General features: G+C 45.1%; 1 protein-coding gene across 1 annotated transcript in view; it reads right to left on the bottom strand.

Annotated features, from left to right (window-relative positions):
* Positions 1–1,153: 1,153 nt before the first annotated feature.
* The window catches only part of LOC132357164 (NACHT, LRR and PYD domains-containing protein 12-like), a 47,789-nt gene continuing 30,588 nt past the window's right edge, over positions 1,154–18,354 (bottom strand). The window contains exons 7-15 of the mRNA XM_059910454.1: positions 17,214–17,303; positions 11,765–11,935; positions 11,479–11,649; positions 9,692–9,871; positions 8,823–8,993; positions 8,544–8,714; positions 7,684–7,854; positions 7,379–7,549; positions 1,154–3,235 (exon numbers count right to left, since the gene is read on the bottom strand). Coding sequence (XP_059766437.1) covers positions 3,154–3,235; positions 7,379–7,549; positions 7,684–7,854; positions 8,544–8,714; positions 8,823–8,993; positions 9,692–9,871; positions 11,479–11,649; positions 11,765–11,935; positions 17,214–17,303 — 1,378 coding nt within the window. The 3' untranslated portion in view covers positions 1,154–3,153. The remainder of the gene's footprint in view (positions 3,236–7,378; positions 7,550–7,683; positions 7,855–8,543; positions 8,715–8,822; positions 8,994–9,691; positions 9,872–11,478; positions 11,650–11,764; positions 11,936–17,213; positions 17,304–18,354) is intronic.

The following is an 18,354-nucleotide window of genomic DNA, read 5'->3' as shown; positions in this document are numbered from 1 at the left end:
AGGACTTTCCATGTATTTTTCTTTTACTGATTTTTAATTTAACTCCGTTGTGGTCAGAGAACACACTTTGTATGACTTGCATCCTTTAACTTAATACTGAGACTTGTTACATGATCCAGATATGGTCTATCATGGTAAATATTCAATGTGTACTTGTAAAGAATGTTTTCTGTTGTTGTTGGGTCGAGTGTTGTATAGATGTCAATTAGGTCAAATATATTATTTGTGTTATTCAAATTTTCCATATTCCTATTTTCTGTCTTTTTGGTCTATCCATTATTGAGAAAGATATTGAAGTCTCTGACTAAAATTATGGATTTGTCTATTTCTCAAGTCAGTTTTTTCTTCATGTATTTTGAATGTTACTAAAATGCACATATCTTTAGGATTGTTATGTCCTCATGACGAATTAGCCACATTATTATGAAATGGCCCGCTTTACCTCTGTTAATATTCTTTCCTTTGCAGTGTACGTTCTCTGATAATAATATAGTCACTCTAGCTTTTTAAAAAATAATGTTAACATAGTGTATCTTTCCCCATCTTTTATGTTTCACCTATTTGTTTTTATATTTAAAATGGATTATCTATAAGCAGCATATGGTTGAGTCTTTAAAAAATATTTTTTTCCATTCTACCAATCTCAGCCTTTTAATTGGGTTGCTGTGAGACCATTGACTTTAATATGACTACTGATACAGTTCTATTCAAAACTACCATCTTGCTATTTTTTGTCCCAACCCTGCCTGTTATCCAATGTCCGGAAACTGCTGTTTCCCATATTTTGCCCATTTTTTTGAGTCGTTCATGTGAGAGGGTAAATCCACTCACTGTTACTTCATTATTACTGGAAGTAGAAGTCCTCTATGTTTTGCTTTTCATACTGACTTGTTATTTATATTTGGACATTTGTTATTATATATACGGACATTAGTCTTGTCTTTATACACATGACAAATATGTTCCTCCAGTTTATCAATATTCTTTTGATTTTATTTATGGTGATTTTTTTTCATAAAGAAATTTTTAATTTTGATGTCAGATCTTTCTCTTCCTTTGGGTTTTTATGTCATGTTTATAAATGACTGCCCTGTATTTTCTTCTAAATTGTCATGTTTTAAAAGAAGAAAAATAACTCCTCAGTATGAATAAGTTTTATTTTTAACATCAAGTTTATTAATTATAAAAGTAATACATGCACATGGTAAAAATCAAGTAAAACAGAGGGCTATAGATGAAAATGAAAAGTTCCTTTCCTGTTCTCCCAATGCCCCTGCTTGCCAACTTCCTCTTGCCAGAGGTAACTTCTGTTAGCAATTTCTTGTCTACATCCTTCCTTACATACTCTGGACACATACATACACATGCATATTTATCCTTTTGTACACAAACAGGACACACACACACACACACACACACGGTTCTGCAATTTTTCATTTAACATTATACCTTTGAGTTCTTAACGTGACTGAATTTTATCAGATGTTCACCAGACTGACAGAGGGACCAGGGCAGTCAGAGAACATAGTAAGGAAAGTGCACAGAAAAAGGCATATTCACCTCTGTAAAGCCAACACTTAGCACAAAACCTGGCACATAATAAATCCTCAATAAATAAGTGTTAAATAACTAAAGGGAAAGAAGAACTTGAGAAAACTGGAAACAAATTGCTACCTTGACCATTCTTCTCAGGCCAGACCGGGTCTCTAACTGAGAGTTACCACCTCCTAGGGCAGCAGGGAACAATACCTGATGATAGATGAGGACATGGAGAGCTGGACCTCTCGCTTGCAATAACTTTCCACTGTGTGTCTCTTCCCCCACTAGATTCGCCACCTCCAGCACACACATTTAGTTCAAATGCACAGTTCACACTGACTACACAGTCTGGGGGCTCAAAGACTACACAGCTCAACTATATTATAGGTACACACTCATACATACAGCTACCATTAATCAGTACCTACTGTGGGATAGGCACCATGCTGGGAACAGCAGCCCTGCAAGGTTAATGTCAATTTACCCCCATTTTATAGATTAGAAAACTGAGGCTCCAAGAATCCAAGTGACTTATTCAGGGTCACACAGCTAGTAAGTAGCTTCCAGAGACAGCTCTACACCTTAATCAGGTCAGCCTACTTTTCTGTCGGTCCCACAGGCTCTGTGCTATTTTCCTTGCCTGGCGCTCCCTTTCTCCACTTGTCTCATCTAGTGTTTTGTGGAAGCCAGGCAGAGATAGAAACATGGGGTTGTGCAGGATCCATGCTAGGCTATGGAATACGCTGTGAGGGATGAGTAGTGAGTCAGTCATAAGAGTCCATGACCAAGAACAAACACATGGGGGAGGTATTAAAAGTTCAGAAAGGGAGTGGAGCCTGGGAACTGGAGAGCACCCTCAGGAGCCTAGGATATGAATATTGTGGCAGCTCAAGAAACTCTAATGCAAATATTTCTCTCTCCCTAGGTGCTTCTGGTGAGCTGCTCACAAACATAGCCCTTTTGCCTGCAGTCTTATAGCCACTGGCCAGTTTATCTCCCCGCATCTTAATCCTATTCATTCTCAAGGCCCACATTAAGTCTCACCTCAATGAAGCCTTTATCTATTAACCCAACTCATTCCTCTCACTTTCTTTTGTGAATTACAGTTTTACTTAAAATCAGCACCATAATATATAACATGTGTTTGTCCACCCTCTTGTTCTTTGATCATTTCAGGTATCTTGTCTCTTTAAGTGGACTCCTTCACATGTCTTTTTTTCTGTTGTTTCCCTGCCCTGTCTGAGTATTGGGAAACCTGGCTGGATGCTAGTCCCAACTCTCCCACTGAGCTGTGTGACTTGGAGCTCGTCACAACCTCTCTGAGCCTCATCTTCCGACCTTGGAAGGTTTTTGTAAAAACACAGTAAACATTGTAACACAATATAAGAATGTAAGGTATTATTGCTGAAGACATTTCAACTAAGGTGCTTCCACCTTTTACATCCTATTTAGTGGATGGTTCTATGTAAGAAATAGCAATCACTGCTGCTTGTTTCACACTAGCGTCCTCAGCAAAGGTTAACAGGTTTAGAACAAGAATACTGCACAACTGTTAGAGATGGTGCCAGACAGAGGAGGTCTATACGCAGCTGATTCAGGGGCTCTCCTTGGAAACTACCAGGTGATTCCAGGCTTGCTCATTTTTAAAGCTTCTATTTTTCTGAATGTTTCTTCATGTAAATGATCCGTGTCAATGCTATGAAAAATGAAAAGAATCTTGTGTCAAGTCAAGCCAACAGACGCCTTCAGTACCTTTCTTTCCTGTTCTTAAGGATAAGATTCCTATTCACACTTGCACCACAACACCACTCAGTTACTTCATCCACTCCAGTATCTACCTTCTCCCTCACCCTTAACTCCCTTCCTCGGATCCCAAAAGAGAAAATGCTTAACTTCCTCTTGAACTCTCACTCCTATCCCTCCCTGCATTTGTCCAAGGCCCTGCTCCATGAGTCCATCAGTTCCCGATCCTGTATCTATAACCTCTCCCTCTCTATGGGCTCCTTTCCCTCAGCTTACAAATCTGCCTATCCTAAAAAACAAGACAAAAAAGAAAACGAAGAATCCCTCCCCAGACTACAACCCCACATTTCTTCTCCTTCTCACAAAAGTCTTGAAAAAGTAGTCTCCACTCCTTCTCCACTTCCTTATCTTCCATCTTCTCAAGTCACTGCAATCTGGTTTCCAGCCCCATCGCATCACTAAACAGCCCCTGACAAGGTCACCTATGGCCTCCTAATTGGTAAATCCAAAGGACACTTTTCAGTATTCATCATTTTGGAAATCTCTGCTGCATTTGACACTGTTGAGCAATTCCTCCTTGAAACTCACTTTTTCCATAGCTTCCAGGACACCTTTCTCTCTTGGTTTTCTCCATGGGTTTTCCTTTCCATACCCACCTCTTAAAAGTTGGTACTGCCCAGGGCTAATTCCCAAGAGATGTTCCTCAGAGGTTCTTCTCTTCTCATTCTCCCTAGAGGATCTCATCCATTGCCATGGCTTCAGCTATCACCTCCAGGGAACACTCCTATATCCAACTGTTACCTACTAGAAAACTTCCCACAATGTCCTGCAGGCACTTCAAACTCCACATGTGTATCCCTGATTAAAACCTATTGACTACAAAATTAGGTATAAACTCTTTCAAGTGTGTAGTGAGGTACAGTTTTTAGTTTTTAATAGATAGAAGCTAATCTTTATCTAGCAAAGTGAAATGAGTAGCCCTGCTAGTTATGCAATTGTAGGGTAAGTAGACATTTAATGCCATGGAAGTGGAAAAAGAACTTTAGAATTTTTTGAATGACTTAGCAAAAGCTGTCTTACCTCCTGACATGTATAACTCACTGCTGGAGAAGAGGCAGGCCAATATGCTTAGGAAGCCTGGAGGTCTTCCGGGAGTTAAGAGACCACCTACTCTCAACACCTTCTTTCCAAATTTAGAATTAGGAACATGTGTCAGGGTGATCTAGGGGGCTTTATCCAAGGCCCAGTGCCTGGGAAAGGCACCAAGGCACCAAAAATAAAATATCTTGAAGAAAGAAGAAGGCTTAAGTGGGGCTCCTGACTCAACTCAGGGGCCTACATCTTTGTGGGCAAGGACTGGCTTCACACATACATACCTGTGGCTGATTCAAAGAGCTCTTCTAGACCCAGACACTCTGACACATATGGTACTTTAGAGAACAATGACTGCACATTTGGGTGTGGACTAAAATATATGCAACCTCGGAGTCCCAGTATAACGGCACTGCAGGGCTGGGAGGGATCCACACCAGCCAGGGCATCACCATCCAGTCACCAAGCTTCTGTGGGACTGGGTAGGATCACCAGTTCTCAAGATGAGCCCCATGTGGCAGTAAGAAACAGCAGTAGCAGTGGACTGATTCTCCAACCAGCTTTGGAAGCAAAACTGGCTCCATCCTTGGAACCAGTTTTGGGAAGGTGAGGAAAGGCCCCCAAATGTACTACTGCTCAGATATGTGAAAGAAAAGAGTGACAACTGAATTCGAACCCGGAATTCTGCAAACAGACCTTACTAATCACACATGGCATACAAGGCCTTGCCTACCCCCTCAGTCTCATTCCTTGACACATTCTGCTTTGCACTTTATGCTCTAACAATAGCGAACTTCCTAGAGGTTTCCCACCTCTATCCCCCTCAAGTACCACAAAACATGCTGCTTATTGTCTGTCTACCTTTGCTCATGCTATCTCCTGAGCATGGACTACCCTTCTCCATCCTTACCCCTATATGTCCCTGGCTATAGTCCCGAGACTCAACTCAGGTGGCCCTTCCTCCAGGAATCTTTCCCTGAGCCTCCTGGGCGGGGTGAGTTGTCTCCTGCCATGGTTCCCTTAAGATTTCATGATTACCCTACTGCATTCATCAGTTTATGTGCCTGTCTCTACCACTAGGTCCACTGGTCCCTAAAGAGTACAAATCATGTCTCTCATCTTACTCATTCTTGTCTCCCAGCACCTGGCACATTTGCCTAGCACATAGCAGATATTCAGCAAGTGCTTGTAAAACGAGTGAAGGTGAGCACTGTCCCTCTGAGGCCACAACCTCTTTTTTTCCCTCAATCTTCTGAAGGTCTAGATACCTAGTCTTTACTGAACATATCATCAACTGTCTCCTTGCCTTGCCCCCGGATGCTCTAAATTAATAACTGATTTCCTATATGCATTTACTAAACGCAAAGCACTGAACTAGAAAGTTTATGGGGAAAATACAATGAGGAATAAGATTCAGACCTCACACTGAAGCAGCTCTTAGAAAACAACCTTGTTCCTTCAGCCTTTCCAATTTTCAGACAAGACTCCCCTTTTAGGAGGCTCTCCTGGATTTATCCCCTCTCTTGCCCACCACCACATTAAACGATCAACAGTTTCCTCTCACTTTACTTGGGCAAGTATATATTTCTATTGATTTCAGTGTTAGCTGTCTTATATACACTCTGATGTTCAAAATTTATTTGAGGTCAGTGAATGGTGTCTACTCTGTGTGTGCGTGTGTGTGTGTCCTTTATTTTGTATTTTGAGCTACTATTGCACACTGCTATCAACTTGTAGATTGACAAATTACAAGGGTTTGAAGGCTGGCCTGAAAACACAATGGAAGCACATTGGTTAAAAGACAAAGGGTGAGAGAAACAGGAAACGGTGCAACAATTTACAATAAAAAATAAATAATGGCATCACAAAATAATTTCTCTGTGATGTCGTTTAGGACCTTTGCTGAAGCTTACACACCATAGGGTGCTACCACATTAAATTACTCTATATTTAAAGAAACATTACGATTGATTGTTGAGTTTATTTCAACCTACTGAAAATGCAGACTCCAGTCACCCTTTTCTGAGAAAGACACCAGGGAGGTCCCTAAACCCCTGAGGCTTATTATGTTGTGAATAATTCCCTCTTCCTGGGCAGTAATCACCACAGTCTCGAGTCTAACAGACTTCACTTTGCTAGTAGAGAACCAGCTTCTGTTTCAGCCAGACTTGTAATCAGGCCTTTATGCTGTTTTCATTTACGCTTCAATCCATCAAATTGGCTTTGGAATGTGGAATTTTTGCACTCAGCCTTTATTTTCCATTATGTGTTCCAGTTCTGAATGCCAGAAATAAATGGCCATTTGGCCACTGGTTAGCTGCCAACAGAGCATAGCTATATCCTAATTAAGAATTACTTTGTGTGTTATGCCAGCCTGCTGAGCTGGCAGATGGACATTGACCCGAAAGGGTGAAGACCTCCACTTTCTGTAACTGTAATTCTGTAACAGCTTCATCCCCCTGAGTCTTGAAGACTCTCAAAATGTACACATCAAGCCCTCTGGCAGGTATTAGAAGAAGAAAGGGAAAGGGTCTAACATTTATGGAGTACCTCCTGTGTGCCAGGGGCTGCACATTCATAATTAACGTCTCACTTCATGCAATCCCCATGCTAACACCAGGTAGTCAGGTACTACTCACGTTAGCCCCATTTTATAGACAAGGATACTCAAGTTCAGGGAGGTTAAGTAAGCATGGTCATATAGCTAGTAGATGCTAGACCTAGTATTTAAGCCAGACCTAGCAGAATGTGGATCTGATGCTCTTTTTCCTACACCCTGTTGCTTTTCTTAGCAATGGGATCCAGCACTACCTGTTCTCTACCTCTCTCCTTGTCCCTGTGTCCAAGGAAGAGGCCTATTGGTAATTTCACTTACTTTGATATTTTGCCTAGGCGTGGCCAGCCCTCAGTTTTTCTTCTCTTTTCTCACTGCAGTGACTATGATCAAACCCAACGTGCCTGTCCTGACCCCCTCTCTCCCACTTCCCCCACCACAGTAACTTACTAGAACGTTTGTAGTTTACATATTGGATGAATCAGCGCATCACACAGCATTTGAACTCCGAAATCCTTAAGGTCATTTCCACTCAAGTCTAGCAACGTTAGGTCCTCATTTCTGCTGAGGACAGAGGCGAGGGCTCCACAGCACGCATCTGTGAGGTGACACTCTGCTAGCCTATGGGGGATTGGCGATTCAAGAAAGAAATCCGTTTTACCAAGTTCCACAGTGACCCTGCATTTCATATACAGCCTGGAACAAGACCCTGCATTTCATATACAGCCTGGTACAAAGAGTCTCTATGCACTTACCACAAGGTCTGTAGCTTGCAGGAGGGGTGTTTCAGCCCTTCACACAGCACCTGCATGCCCTCGTCCCCTAAGGCATTGTCACTGAGGTCAAGAACTCGTAGGTGTTCATTGGTGTACAGTGCATTGCACAAATCCTGACAACACTCTCCAGTCAGGTGACACGTCCACAGTCTGCCAGGAAGTAAGGTAGATAAGGTTGGCATCATTTCATCTGCATTGGGTCACTTTAGGTATTGGGATTACCCATTAGAAAAACACATTAGAAAATCAGAGTGTCGGGCTTCCCTGGTGGTGCAGTGGTTAAGAATCCGCCAGCCAATGCAGGGGACACGGGTTCGAGCCCTGGTCCAGGAGGATCCCACATGCCGCGGAGCAACTAGGCCCGTGCGCCGCAACTACTGAGCCTGCGCTCTAGAGCCCGCGTGCCACTACCACTGAGCCCACGTGCCACAACTGCTGAAGCCCGCACGCCTAGAGCCCGTGCTCCGCAACAAGAGAAGCCACTGCAATGAGAAGCCCGTGCACCACATCAGAGAGCAGCCCCCGCTCGCCACAACTGGAGAAAGCCCGCGCAGCAACGAAGTCCCAAAGCAGCCAAAAATAAATAAATAAATAAGTAAATAAATTTATTTTAAAAAGAAAAGAAAAGAAAATCAGAGTGTCGTGTAAAAAAAAATCCCTTGGGCCAGGGCCAAACAGAGATTATGGAGAGGGGAAGATTTATTCCCCCTAAATTATCTGGGTCTTCATTTATTGTTTCCTCAGAGATGATATCACCAGGCCAGAAAAAAATCATTTAATTTTGGGAGTTGCTGAAACATCAAGGAACTCTGCCTGCGGCTTTTGTCCACGATACTTACGCCAGATCCTTTAACTGACAGTCAGGCTGTTTTAATCCTTCACACAGCAATTTCAGCCCCAAATCTTCAATTTTGTTATTAATTAGAAGCAGCCTTGTCAGGCTCCGGGTAGAGCTCAGGACTTGGGCGAGGGACTCACAACAAGCTGCAGAGAGGGAACATTCGGAAAGCCTGGAGGGATGGGGACACCAAGGTGGCTGTTAACCATGGCAGCAGGGAGTCCCACTGAACCTCAAATGCCAGTGCCCACGAGCAGGACGAGGACAAGCAGACACTTACACAAGATTCTCGATTATACCATCCGCATGCCGCAGACCTTCACAGAGACGCTGTACTCCTGTGTCCCCCAGGGCATTGGCAAACACAAACAGCTCTTTTAAAGTCTGACTCACTTGCAAGAAAGAAGAGAGCTCCACACAGCTAGCATCTGTTAGGTAACATGTGCTCAAGCTGCCCAGAGACAAAGAAGAAAAATCAGCCACTGCTGTCCTTTAGCTTCCTGGGAATGTTCTCCCAGCCTCCCCATTTAGCTAAGTCCTAGCCGTCCTTCAAGTTCCAGCTCCTGGCCCACCACTTACACAGAGCCTCCTCCTGAGGTCTCCACCCACAGTGACCTCCTCCCTTTCCCTGGGCTCATCTGGCATTTCTAAATGATTCTACAGTGTTCGGCACTTGATTACACGTTGAACTGTGTTGCTCTCTTAACTGTTTCATATCTGTGTGTCCTTAAGGGCAGCCCTGTCACTTGTAGTCCTTCTGATAACTCCATTCACGTCTAGCCCAGTGTTGGGTACATCATAGTAGTATTCTTTACAGAGTTAACATTTAATTAGCATCACTCCTGTAAACACACAGGATGGCAGTATACTGGAAAGAGCATGGGGTATGGAGATAGATTTTGGAGTCACATCCTGACTATACCACTTTTTAATGGTGTGACCTTGGACAAGTCACTTTCCCCCCCAGTCCTCAAAGTTTCCTCATCTGTACAATGGGGTAAGAAAACCCACCCTATATAGTTATTTCAAGGAGTGAATTACGTGAAATAACTTCTGGCAAGCACCAAGCATAGATCCTGGCACACAGCAGGCATTTAACAAGTTCAATGGTTATAAGATGATGCCAGATGATAGTTCTAAAAAACTTACTCTAGTTTCTCTACTTTACAGTTGGAATGTCTGAGACCCTCACAAAGATACTTCACCCCTGTGTCCCCCAGGGGATTTTCACTCAGGTCCAGCTCAGTGAGGTTTGGATTGCAAATGAGAACAGAGGCAAGGTATCTGCAAATAGTCTCTGAGCTTCCAGGGAGAAAGCTAGCACACAACCTGGAGAGAAAGAAAGATGAACAGACACAGAATTGGCCACTTTATCATCCTACTCCCTACCCGCAAAACATCATGAGCAAAGAAAATACAGGCTCACCCATACGAGACCCCCCAACCCTGAATATGTCACAACCCCCTTTTACCCATGAAGAGGGACTTGTACGTTGCTCCCACAACACTGTGTCCCCCAATGAGAACTCAAAACATGTTGACTGCCCCCAAAAAGAAAAGAATTGGGAGAAAATATCAACACAACCTAAACTCATTTTAATTCCCTGCATGGATTTTAGCACTCTATCTCATATCTTCTTTCGAATCACAGGGGAAAATGCTATAATCATCCTTAATAAAGTTTACAGTCAAAAGATCTTTCCTTTCCTTTTCTTTTATCTGTAAGTTCATTACTAATTAATTTGCCGTCCTTAGAGAGACCCAGCTCATCACCATCATCCATATAACATTTCTTCTCTGGCACAAAGAGTGGTTTTTTTACTGACCTTCCCGTCTTCTCAATCTTTGTTTCTCCATATTAGGTAGTCCAATTCCTTGAACTATTTCCCATCAACTTTCTCTTCCATCACTTTCAAGAATTTCTATGATATACATTACAACCTCTGAGTCTTCAATTTTCTCTTGAGTTACCAGGCTCCAAACTCAGTCTTGAAGAGGGCTCATAAGGACACCACGTATCTATATTTCCCCAACTTGGAAATTTTAAATAGAGGTATTTTGCCAAAAAAATGAGTTTCAAAGTGGATTTAGAAAGCTTTAATGCTAAAGAGCTTTTACTTTAGAAAACCCCACATATATATTGTGATGGTTAATTTTATGTGTCAAGTAGTTGGCTAGGTCATGGTACCAAGATATTTGGTCAAACATTATTCTAGATGTTTCTGTGAAGGTACTTTTTAGATGAAATTAACATTTAAATCAGTACACTTTGAGTAAAGTAAACTACCCTCCATAATGTGGGTGAGCCTCATCCAATCAGTTGAAAGTTTAACAGAGAAAGACCGACCTCCCAGGAAGAAGATGGAACTCTGCCAGCGGACTACCTTTTGACTTGAACTGCAACACTGGCTCTTCCTTGTGTCTCCAGTCTGCTGGCCTACCCTGCAGATACTGAACTTGACAGCTGCCATAACCCGCGTGAGCCAATTCCTTAAAATAAATCTCTCTATATATTTATACACATCCTTTTGGTTCTGCTTCCCTGGAGAAACCTGACTAATACATATATGGTAAATTTTTTATTATGGTCACTACATGGACTTTGAAGTCAGACACATCTGGGTTTCTACTTGTGCCTTTGCCATGTTATTTAGCCTTCTGAACTTGGGTTTCTGTTTCCTCATCTGCTAAAATGGGGATAGTAATCTGAATCTCTCAGAGCTGTTGTGCGCATTAAAGGAAATCATGTATACAAAGCACTCAGCAGAATGCTTAGCACAAAGTAATTGCTCAGTAAGTGTGGGTTTTCGTTATTGCCACTTTTATTCTTCCTCTCCATGACTCCTTGAAATGTGTTTTGATCTTAGAACATCCATCTTGAGCTGCATATTTTTAAATTTTTTCTTGCAGTATGGAAACTAATAGTGACAACTTACTTGAGCTTCTGTACTTTGCAATTTGGATCTTTTAAGCCTTCACAGAGCAATTTCAAAGCTGAAGCTTCCAGTTTTGTTTCACTAAATTCCAGCTCAGTGAGCCACTGATTGGTGCTGAGAACAGCTGCTAGCGCACCACAAGAAGCAGGAGAGATAAGGCATCGGTACAACCTTCAGAGAACAGAAGAATGACCTCATTACCTTATTCATGCTCTCCCCCAAAACAAAAGAAATTGACAAAAAAACTACATGAACACAGACAACAAATTCTCCTGCTCTCAGTTACCTCAACGTCTGTAAGATACAGTTTGGCTGTTTTAATCCTTCACACAGAAGCTTCATTCCGGAATCTTCCAGGGTATTTTTCACAAATTCCAAATCTGTCAGATATTGGTTGGTTTCAAATACTAAGGCGAGGTCTCTGCCATAAGAAGCTGTGAGGTGGCAGAAAATCAGTCTGTGTGGAGAAGAAGGCATTTCAGAGAAGAAAATAGAACTCTCTTTAAAGGTACCTGTTTGTCCCTTACCGATGTAATGAATTATTTAAATTCATTCAATAATTAATCTATCAGATGCTTACCACTGTGCTAGATGCTGAAAACACAGAAATAATTAAGATCCAGACCCTGCCCTCAAGGAATGCCCAGTTAATGGGGAAAAAATTAGAAAATCATGGATTATAATACAGTGTGAAAAGTAGTGCAAGTGGTATGCACAAGGTATCATGGGGACACAGAAAGGTGGCACAATTCAGCCTAGCTTGAGGTGGGGTTTGGAGGAGCAAGAAATATTTGGAAGAAGAACCACTACTTGAGTGTTGTTCTGAAAGGGTAATAAAAATTGAACCGGACTTAGATGGATGAGGAGAATGGGAGCGGGGAGAGCAGGAGGCGCTGAGGGACAATCCACTTGTGGAGCAGCCTGAGTGAAAGCCAGGAGGCAAGAGATGGCATGCTTCATTTGAGAAACTGCCAATTATTTGCTATGGCCTACTTTAAAACACTGGAAGATATATATCAAACTGCTAACAATGGTTATCTTCCAGGTTGAAGGGAAGGGTTGGATTACAGGGAGACATTTGCTTTCTAGATATTTAGAAATTGTTTACAGTGATCAGAAGTTATCAGGAAAAAAAATATCTTAAAAATCTGAAAAACATAATACATGTTTATTATAAATAATTTTTACAGTAGAGAAAAATATAAAGAATAAAGTTTTTTTGAGAAAGTTCTGTATTCCTACCACCCAAAGGTAACCACTGTTAAAATTTTGGTATATAATTTTCCAGATTTTTAATGCATGCATACATATAGCATTATATGTTCTCTGTAACAAATGAAATCACAGAAAGATTTATTTTAAAAGACGAAAACCTTTTCCCAACTTCCCCTCCAACTCCACCTCCCAGAGGTCCCCAGCGTTGAGAGTCTGATGTGTATGCTCCCACTCCTTTCTCCAAGATCATAGAAACATATGCAAACACACACACAGGATTTGTACATTTTACAAAAATGGGACCATAGAAAACATTACTACTTTACATGCTCTTTGTCATTCAGTCCTCATCTTAGGCCCATAGGTAAAAACTGAAATTTAATTATAGCACAAGGTCATGCAGTAAGTGGCAAAGTAGTACTCAACCTGAGGGCTGTCTGGTTTATCCTCTACGCCTGGAAAAACCATTAGAAGTTTAAAGAGACATGGTCAGATCCCTCTGATGCCAGGGTAGGGCAGGAAACAAACCTGGGGTCAGAGGGCTGCAGTGGTCCAGGGAATAAATTGCCCAGGGGGAGGGGGGAAGGGCTGGAGGTAGAGAAATTCAAGACACGTTTTGGGGGGGGGGATATGGCCAGGATTTATTACCACTTAGGGTGATGGGGATGAGGCTGTACTCTGGCTCCACCTTCTTCCTCCACAAGGTAGCGGAGGCCACTGAGGGACGGGGGCTGTTTCCTGTTCTAGAATATTCCACCTCTAGGAAGGGCGGGCCCACCGAGTGGGACAAACCATTATGGTGGTGGGGGGGGGGGTGTTTGAGACTTTTTGTACTTGATTACAAGCGCTTCACGTTCTTGGTTCTGAATCTTTTCTGACCACTCCTGTTTCTTCTCGCCTGCAAAGACTTTCAACAGCGTAGGGAGTTCCCTTATGTCGGGGGCGGGGGGCGGGAATCTTCCTCACGCACCCCACCCACCCCCGCTGTTTCTGGAGGTTGGAACAGTCCAACGGTAAAAGCGGGGAGTGGTAACGCGAGGCTTTCTTTCCTCGGAGCCCTCGGGGAGAAAGAGAGAGCGGTTACCCTCTCTTTAAGCGTGGTAGGCCCGTGTTTTCGGCCTGCACCCGCGCTGGCCAGAAGGTGAGGCTTGGTAGGAGGTGTCCTGGGGCAGCGCAAGCCAGTCGGGGGGAGAGCTCTTTACGAGGGGGGGAGGGGGGAAGCAAGCGGAGATGAGGAGACGGAGGGGGAGGGGACAACTGGTTGATTCATCCCCGCAGGGCCAGCCAAGCCCCAAAGGCCCTCAGCCATCATGGCCTTGAAACCCGAGGACCCCAGTAATGGGTTCCAGCATGACATGGTGGTGGCCTTCATCAACGAGAGGATGAGCAGGCACGAGAAAGGCTCTGCGTTCTATCTCAAGAATATACACTTGTCCTGGGCGGAGGTGGAGGACAAGCTCCGGGCCACACTGGAGGATCGTCAGGTGCCCAGCGAGGCCAAAGAGGCCTGTGTCTGGGGCAGCCTGGCCCTGGGCGTGCGCTTTGCCCACAGGCAGAGCCAGTTTTACACGCACAAGGTGCAGTGGCTGCAAGACTTAACCGAACTGCACAGGTCGGCCGCGGAGGCCTTGGTCTCAGACCTGAAGTTGCTCAAGGCACAGCAGGAGGTGGAGCGCAAGGAGGCGGCCTTCCTGCTGCAGCTAGCCCATGCCAGGCTGGCGGAGGTGCAGAGAGAGCAGGACCTCCTGAAGTGGAAGCTGGCGCAGGCAGTAAGATTACTCTGACTTGGTCCCTGGCCCGTCCCGGGACCCGCCCCCAGTCCCGTTCGCCGCTCCCCCGCCCCCCCCCCACACTCCCCCCCCCCCCGCCCCCAGTCCCGTTCGCTGCTCCGCCACCCCCGCCACCACCACCCCCCCCCCCGCCCCCAGAACAGGTGTCAGATCTGCTCACTTCTTTCCAGGAGCTGGTTGCAAAGGGACCAGGCCTGGCCACTGCCAGTGGGACCGGGGCAGAAGGAGCAGGTGAGGAGGAAGAGGAGGCAGGGGCCACTGCTCCTACTGCAGCCGCTTCTGGAGCCACAGGAGGTGGAGGAAGACAGAAGGGTGTGGAAGGGTCAGAAGCTGCCGAGGGAGCAGAGGAGCTGCGCGGAGACCTTATGCAGCTTCCCGGAGTTGGGAACCAGAAAATTTACACCTCTGGTGGGCAGAGGGAGGGAGATCTCAGGTCCGTGGGCCCACCCATGCTTTATTTATATGGGATAGCAAAGTCCGGGTCCACAGCCTCACAGGAACCCCCTCCTGTCCAGCTCCCTGCCTCATTCCCATCCTCACACTCACGCCCCTTATTCCCCTTCCCAGACGCACCCACACCATCCCCACCAGCAGCGCCGTTCACAGCAGGAGCTCCATCTCAGAGGTCTCCCCGCTGGGGGCCCTCTGATTCTAGCCTGCGGTCTGATGTGGGGGGCCAGGGAATGGGCCCTCAAGAACCACAAAGAGACGGGAGGGACTCTGATTCCCACCAGCAGGGGACACCTCCAGTACTTCGAAGGCCAACGGGCTGCCCTTGGTGTAAAGTGAATTTTTCAAGGCAGAAAACTTGCTTCCACTGTGGGAGGGGAATCTGGCTATAAAACCTTTGAATTCAGAAATGTGAAACAGAATAGAAATGTACCCTGATGGGAAATCCGTTTTCAGTGGGAGGGGGAGGGGCGGGGGAGGGCTTGGGAGGGGGGAATGAAAGGGTGGGTGGGTGGGTGAATGGGGCAAGGGAACTGTGAGAGAGGAGGGGAAATGGGGTGGAAGGTAGGGTATGGGGTGGTGGCTGGGGAAGTTGTAGATTGGGGGCTTAGGGGGAGAGAGACCTAGAGAGACAGACGTGTTTTAATGACCCTCTTTGTGTTCCAGAGCACTAGTACTCGACACCCCAGAACTACTGCCGCTTCTGTGTGTGTCTCCCCCCAACTCTAGCATCTGGTGGACCTGGGCAGACAGTATATAACACCCCCGTCTCTGCTTCCCCCCCACCCCTGAAACTAGACTGTAGATGACTGGATCAGGAGTGGACATTTGACCCATCCTGAGCCAAACAGATCCTCACACTAGAGAATCTGAACAGAGAGGCAGATTTCATAGCCAGGATGGTGTCGGGCAATGAAGCAGTGGGTCATTGGGAGTCGGGGGCAAGGTCGGAGTCATGGACACCGAGGCCACAGCTGAGGCCTGGCCTTGGATGTGGGGGAACAGAACCGCGTGCTTTACAAAGGCCCAGTGCCCTTTAGAGAATCACAGTCTGAGGCCCCAGGGAGCAGAGAGACAGAGAAGCAGAGAGGAGTTGATCCCGTGACCCCAGACGTGCAGAGTGGCAGCCCGACCACTTTTCACTTCCTGCAGTTGTGCTCAGTGAAAATCCACTTTACACAGATCCTTTTTTCTTTAAGCTAACTTGAGAGGGTCCTTGGTCTGGGCAACCAGATTATTGCCAAGCCAGAAATTTACACCAGAAGAGCAGTTGCAAACCACAAACCATCAAAGAAAATGTCGGAACTGGCAGGGGCGGTGCATCAGGGAGTGATGGGTAGTGAGTGGGGATTCCTGCATCCCAAGTCTCCAGCAATGAACTGGTCAGGAAGCTCATTCATGTTCTGAGCGAGTTATATCATGAGAAACAAAACAGGCCTGGGGTTAACCCCGGGCTTACAACAGGGCCACCCCTAGAGGAATCCTTCAGGGCTGCATACAGAGGACGCCAGCACGAGCTGCAGACGAGGACTGCTATGGTCGTTCAGCCCCATGACAGGAGAAGCCTCCCCAGCCCCCAGTGGGGAAGCAGGAGTCGGGGTATGGGGTGGGGAGGGGTACGGGGCAGTGGGATGGAGGGCTTTTATGTCTTTATATACTTTGGTGTTGTGTAAAGTAAAATAAATGCTCACAAAAATACAAAAAATAAAAGGAAGTGAATTTACTGGCTCGGGTGAGTTTGGAAAGGCTACCTCTTCCTCTGGGGCAGAAGGGAAGGAAAGCAGACACCGATCTGTGTGGCGAGGAGGTGGGAAACCAAGCAGGCTCCTGTCTGTGTGTGTACGATGTGGACAGACAAGCAGACAAGACACCTGAGAGTGAGCGAGGATGTAAGGTCCAGGTGGGGGGTGGGCGCTTCAGAGCAGTGGCACTTGGGGGAATAATTGCGGAGGAGGATGGGGGTGGGGAACGGAGGGAGAGAAAAGGAAACCAAGGGGAAAGACAATGGGAGTCTGGAAGGAAAAGGCAGGGGAGTGGGGTAGGGCCAGGACGGGCATCAGACACAAACTCTTGGGTTTTACAGCCTGACACCCACTTGCTACAGCAAAAACAGCACATACAAAAGGAGAAGAGGCAGGAGGGGTTGGCAGGGATCGCTGCCTGACTCCCTTACCCCTTCTAGGCTTGTAGCGTTATCTTTTCATCAGCTGGGAGTGTAATTTCTAGCAACCCAGTCTTTACCTGCAAATACCTAAGAGTTTAAAGCAAAGTTCAACTTACTTCAGGTCTTTGACTTTACAGTATGGGTTACGCAGTGCTTGGCAGAGCAAGTGTAGTGGAGAGACGGGCAAATTATGCAGCTGGAAGGGCCTAAAAGAGATGAGAAAGCAAAAATAAAATGATTAAAAACAAAATTTTAAGTAAAAGGCTTATTTTGGCTTCTGTTGCCATCTTAGTACTAATTTACAAAAACCTTAGGAGGTATTACCCCATTTTGCAGATACGGAAATTAAGGCACAAAAAGGTAATTTGCCCAAGGTCACATAGGAACAGAATGAAGGTCAGTACTCAGGTCTGTCTGACTCCAAAGCCAAAGCCATGGTATTGTATGCCAGGCACCGAGGTAAACACTTTACACACAGAATTTATCTTATCTGGTCCTTAATCCAATGACAGGTATTGTAATCACCATTTTGCAGATGCTCAGAGAGGTCAAGTGACTTGCCCAAGCTATCTGTACACTGTAACTGATTCTTGGTTGTCAGTACTAATAGAAGAATTAACGACAATAATTGAGAACTAGGAAAGTTCAATACAGTTGACCTTTGAACAATATGGGGGTTAGGGGTACCAACACCCCCACAGTTGAAAATCCACGTAAAACTTCACAGTGAGCCCTCTCTATCCCTCCATATCGGAGGTTCTGCATCCGAGGATTCAACCAACCTCAATCCTATAGTACTGTAGTACACATTTATTGAAAAAAATCCCCATGTAAGTGGACCTGTGCGGTTCAAATCTTTGTTGTTCAAGGATCAACTGCAGTAAACTCTCACTTAGTCAACACGCTTGGGAAAAGTGGGTGTTTTTGTGGGTTTTTTTTGGGGGGGGGGTTAAACTTTGAAAAGAATTTAAGCCTTCTGATGAAAGCAATGGGGTTGAAGGATGGGGACTCCATCTAAGGCTGATTTTCTGGAAACCCAAAATGAACTAGAAGCCCCTTTGTGTTTCCACCAGTGCTTAAAATCTCTCAATGTATATTGTCCATTATTTTACTTTATAATATACAGTTGGATTGAAGCTGTCATGAATTCATGAAGACACTGTAGCCAAAGTGCTTCGTAATTCCAAGTCCACGTAACTTCTCATACCCCTTCCCCTCTGGTCCCAAAGTCTTGCTGCACCTCACTTCCCCTCCTCA

This window comes from Balaenoptera ricei, chromosome X, assembly GCF_028023285.1.
Source record: "Balaenoptera ricei isolate mBalRic1 chromosome X, mBalRic1.hap2, whole genome shotgun sequence".
In the NCBI taxonomy this organism is placed as follows: domain Eukaryota; kingdom Metazoa; phylum Chordata; class Mammalia; order Artiodactyla; family Balaenopteridae; genus Balaenoptera; species Balaenoptera ricei.
This window is presented reverse-complemented; position numbering and strand designations above follow the sequence as displayed.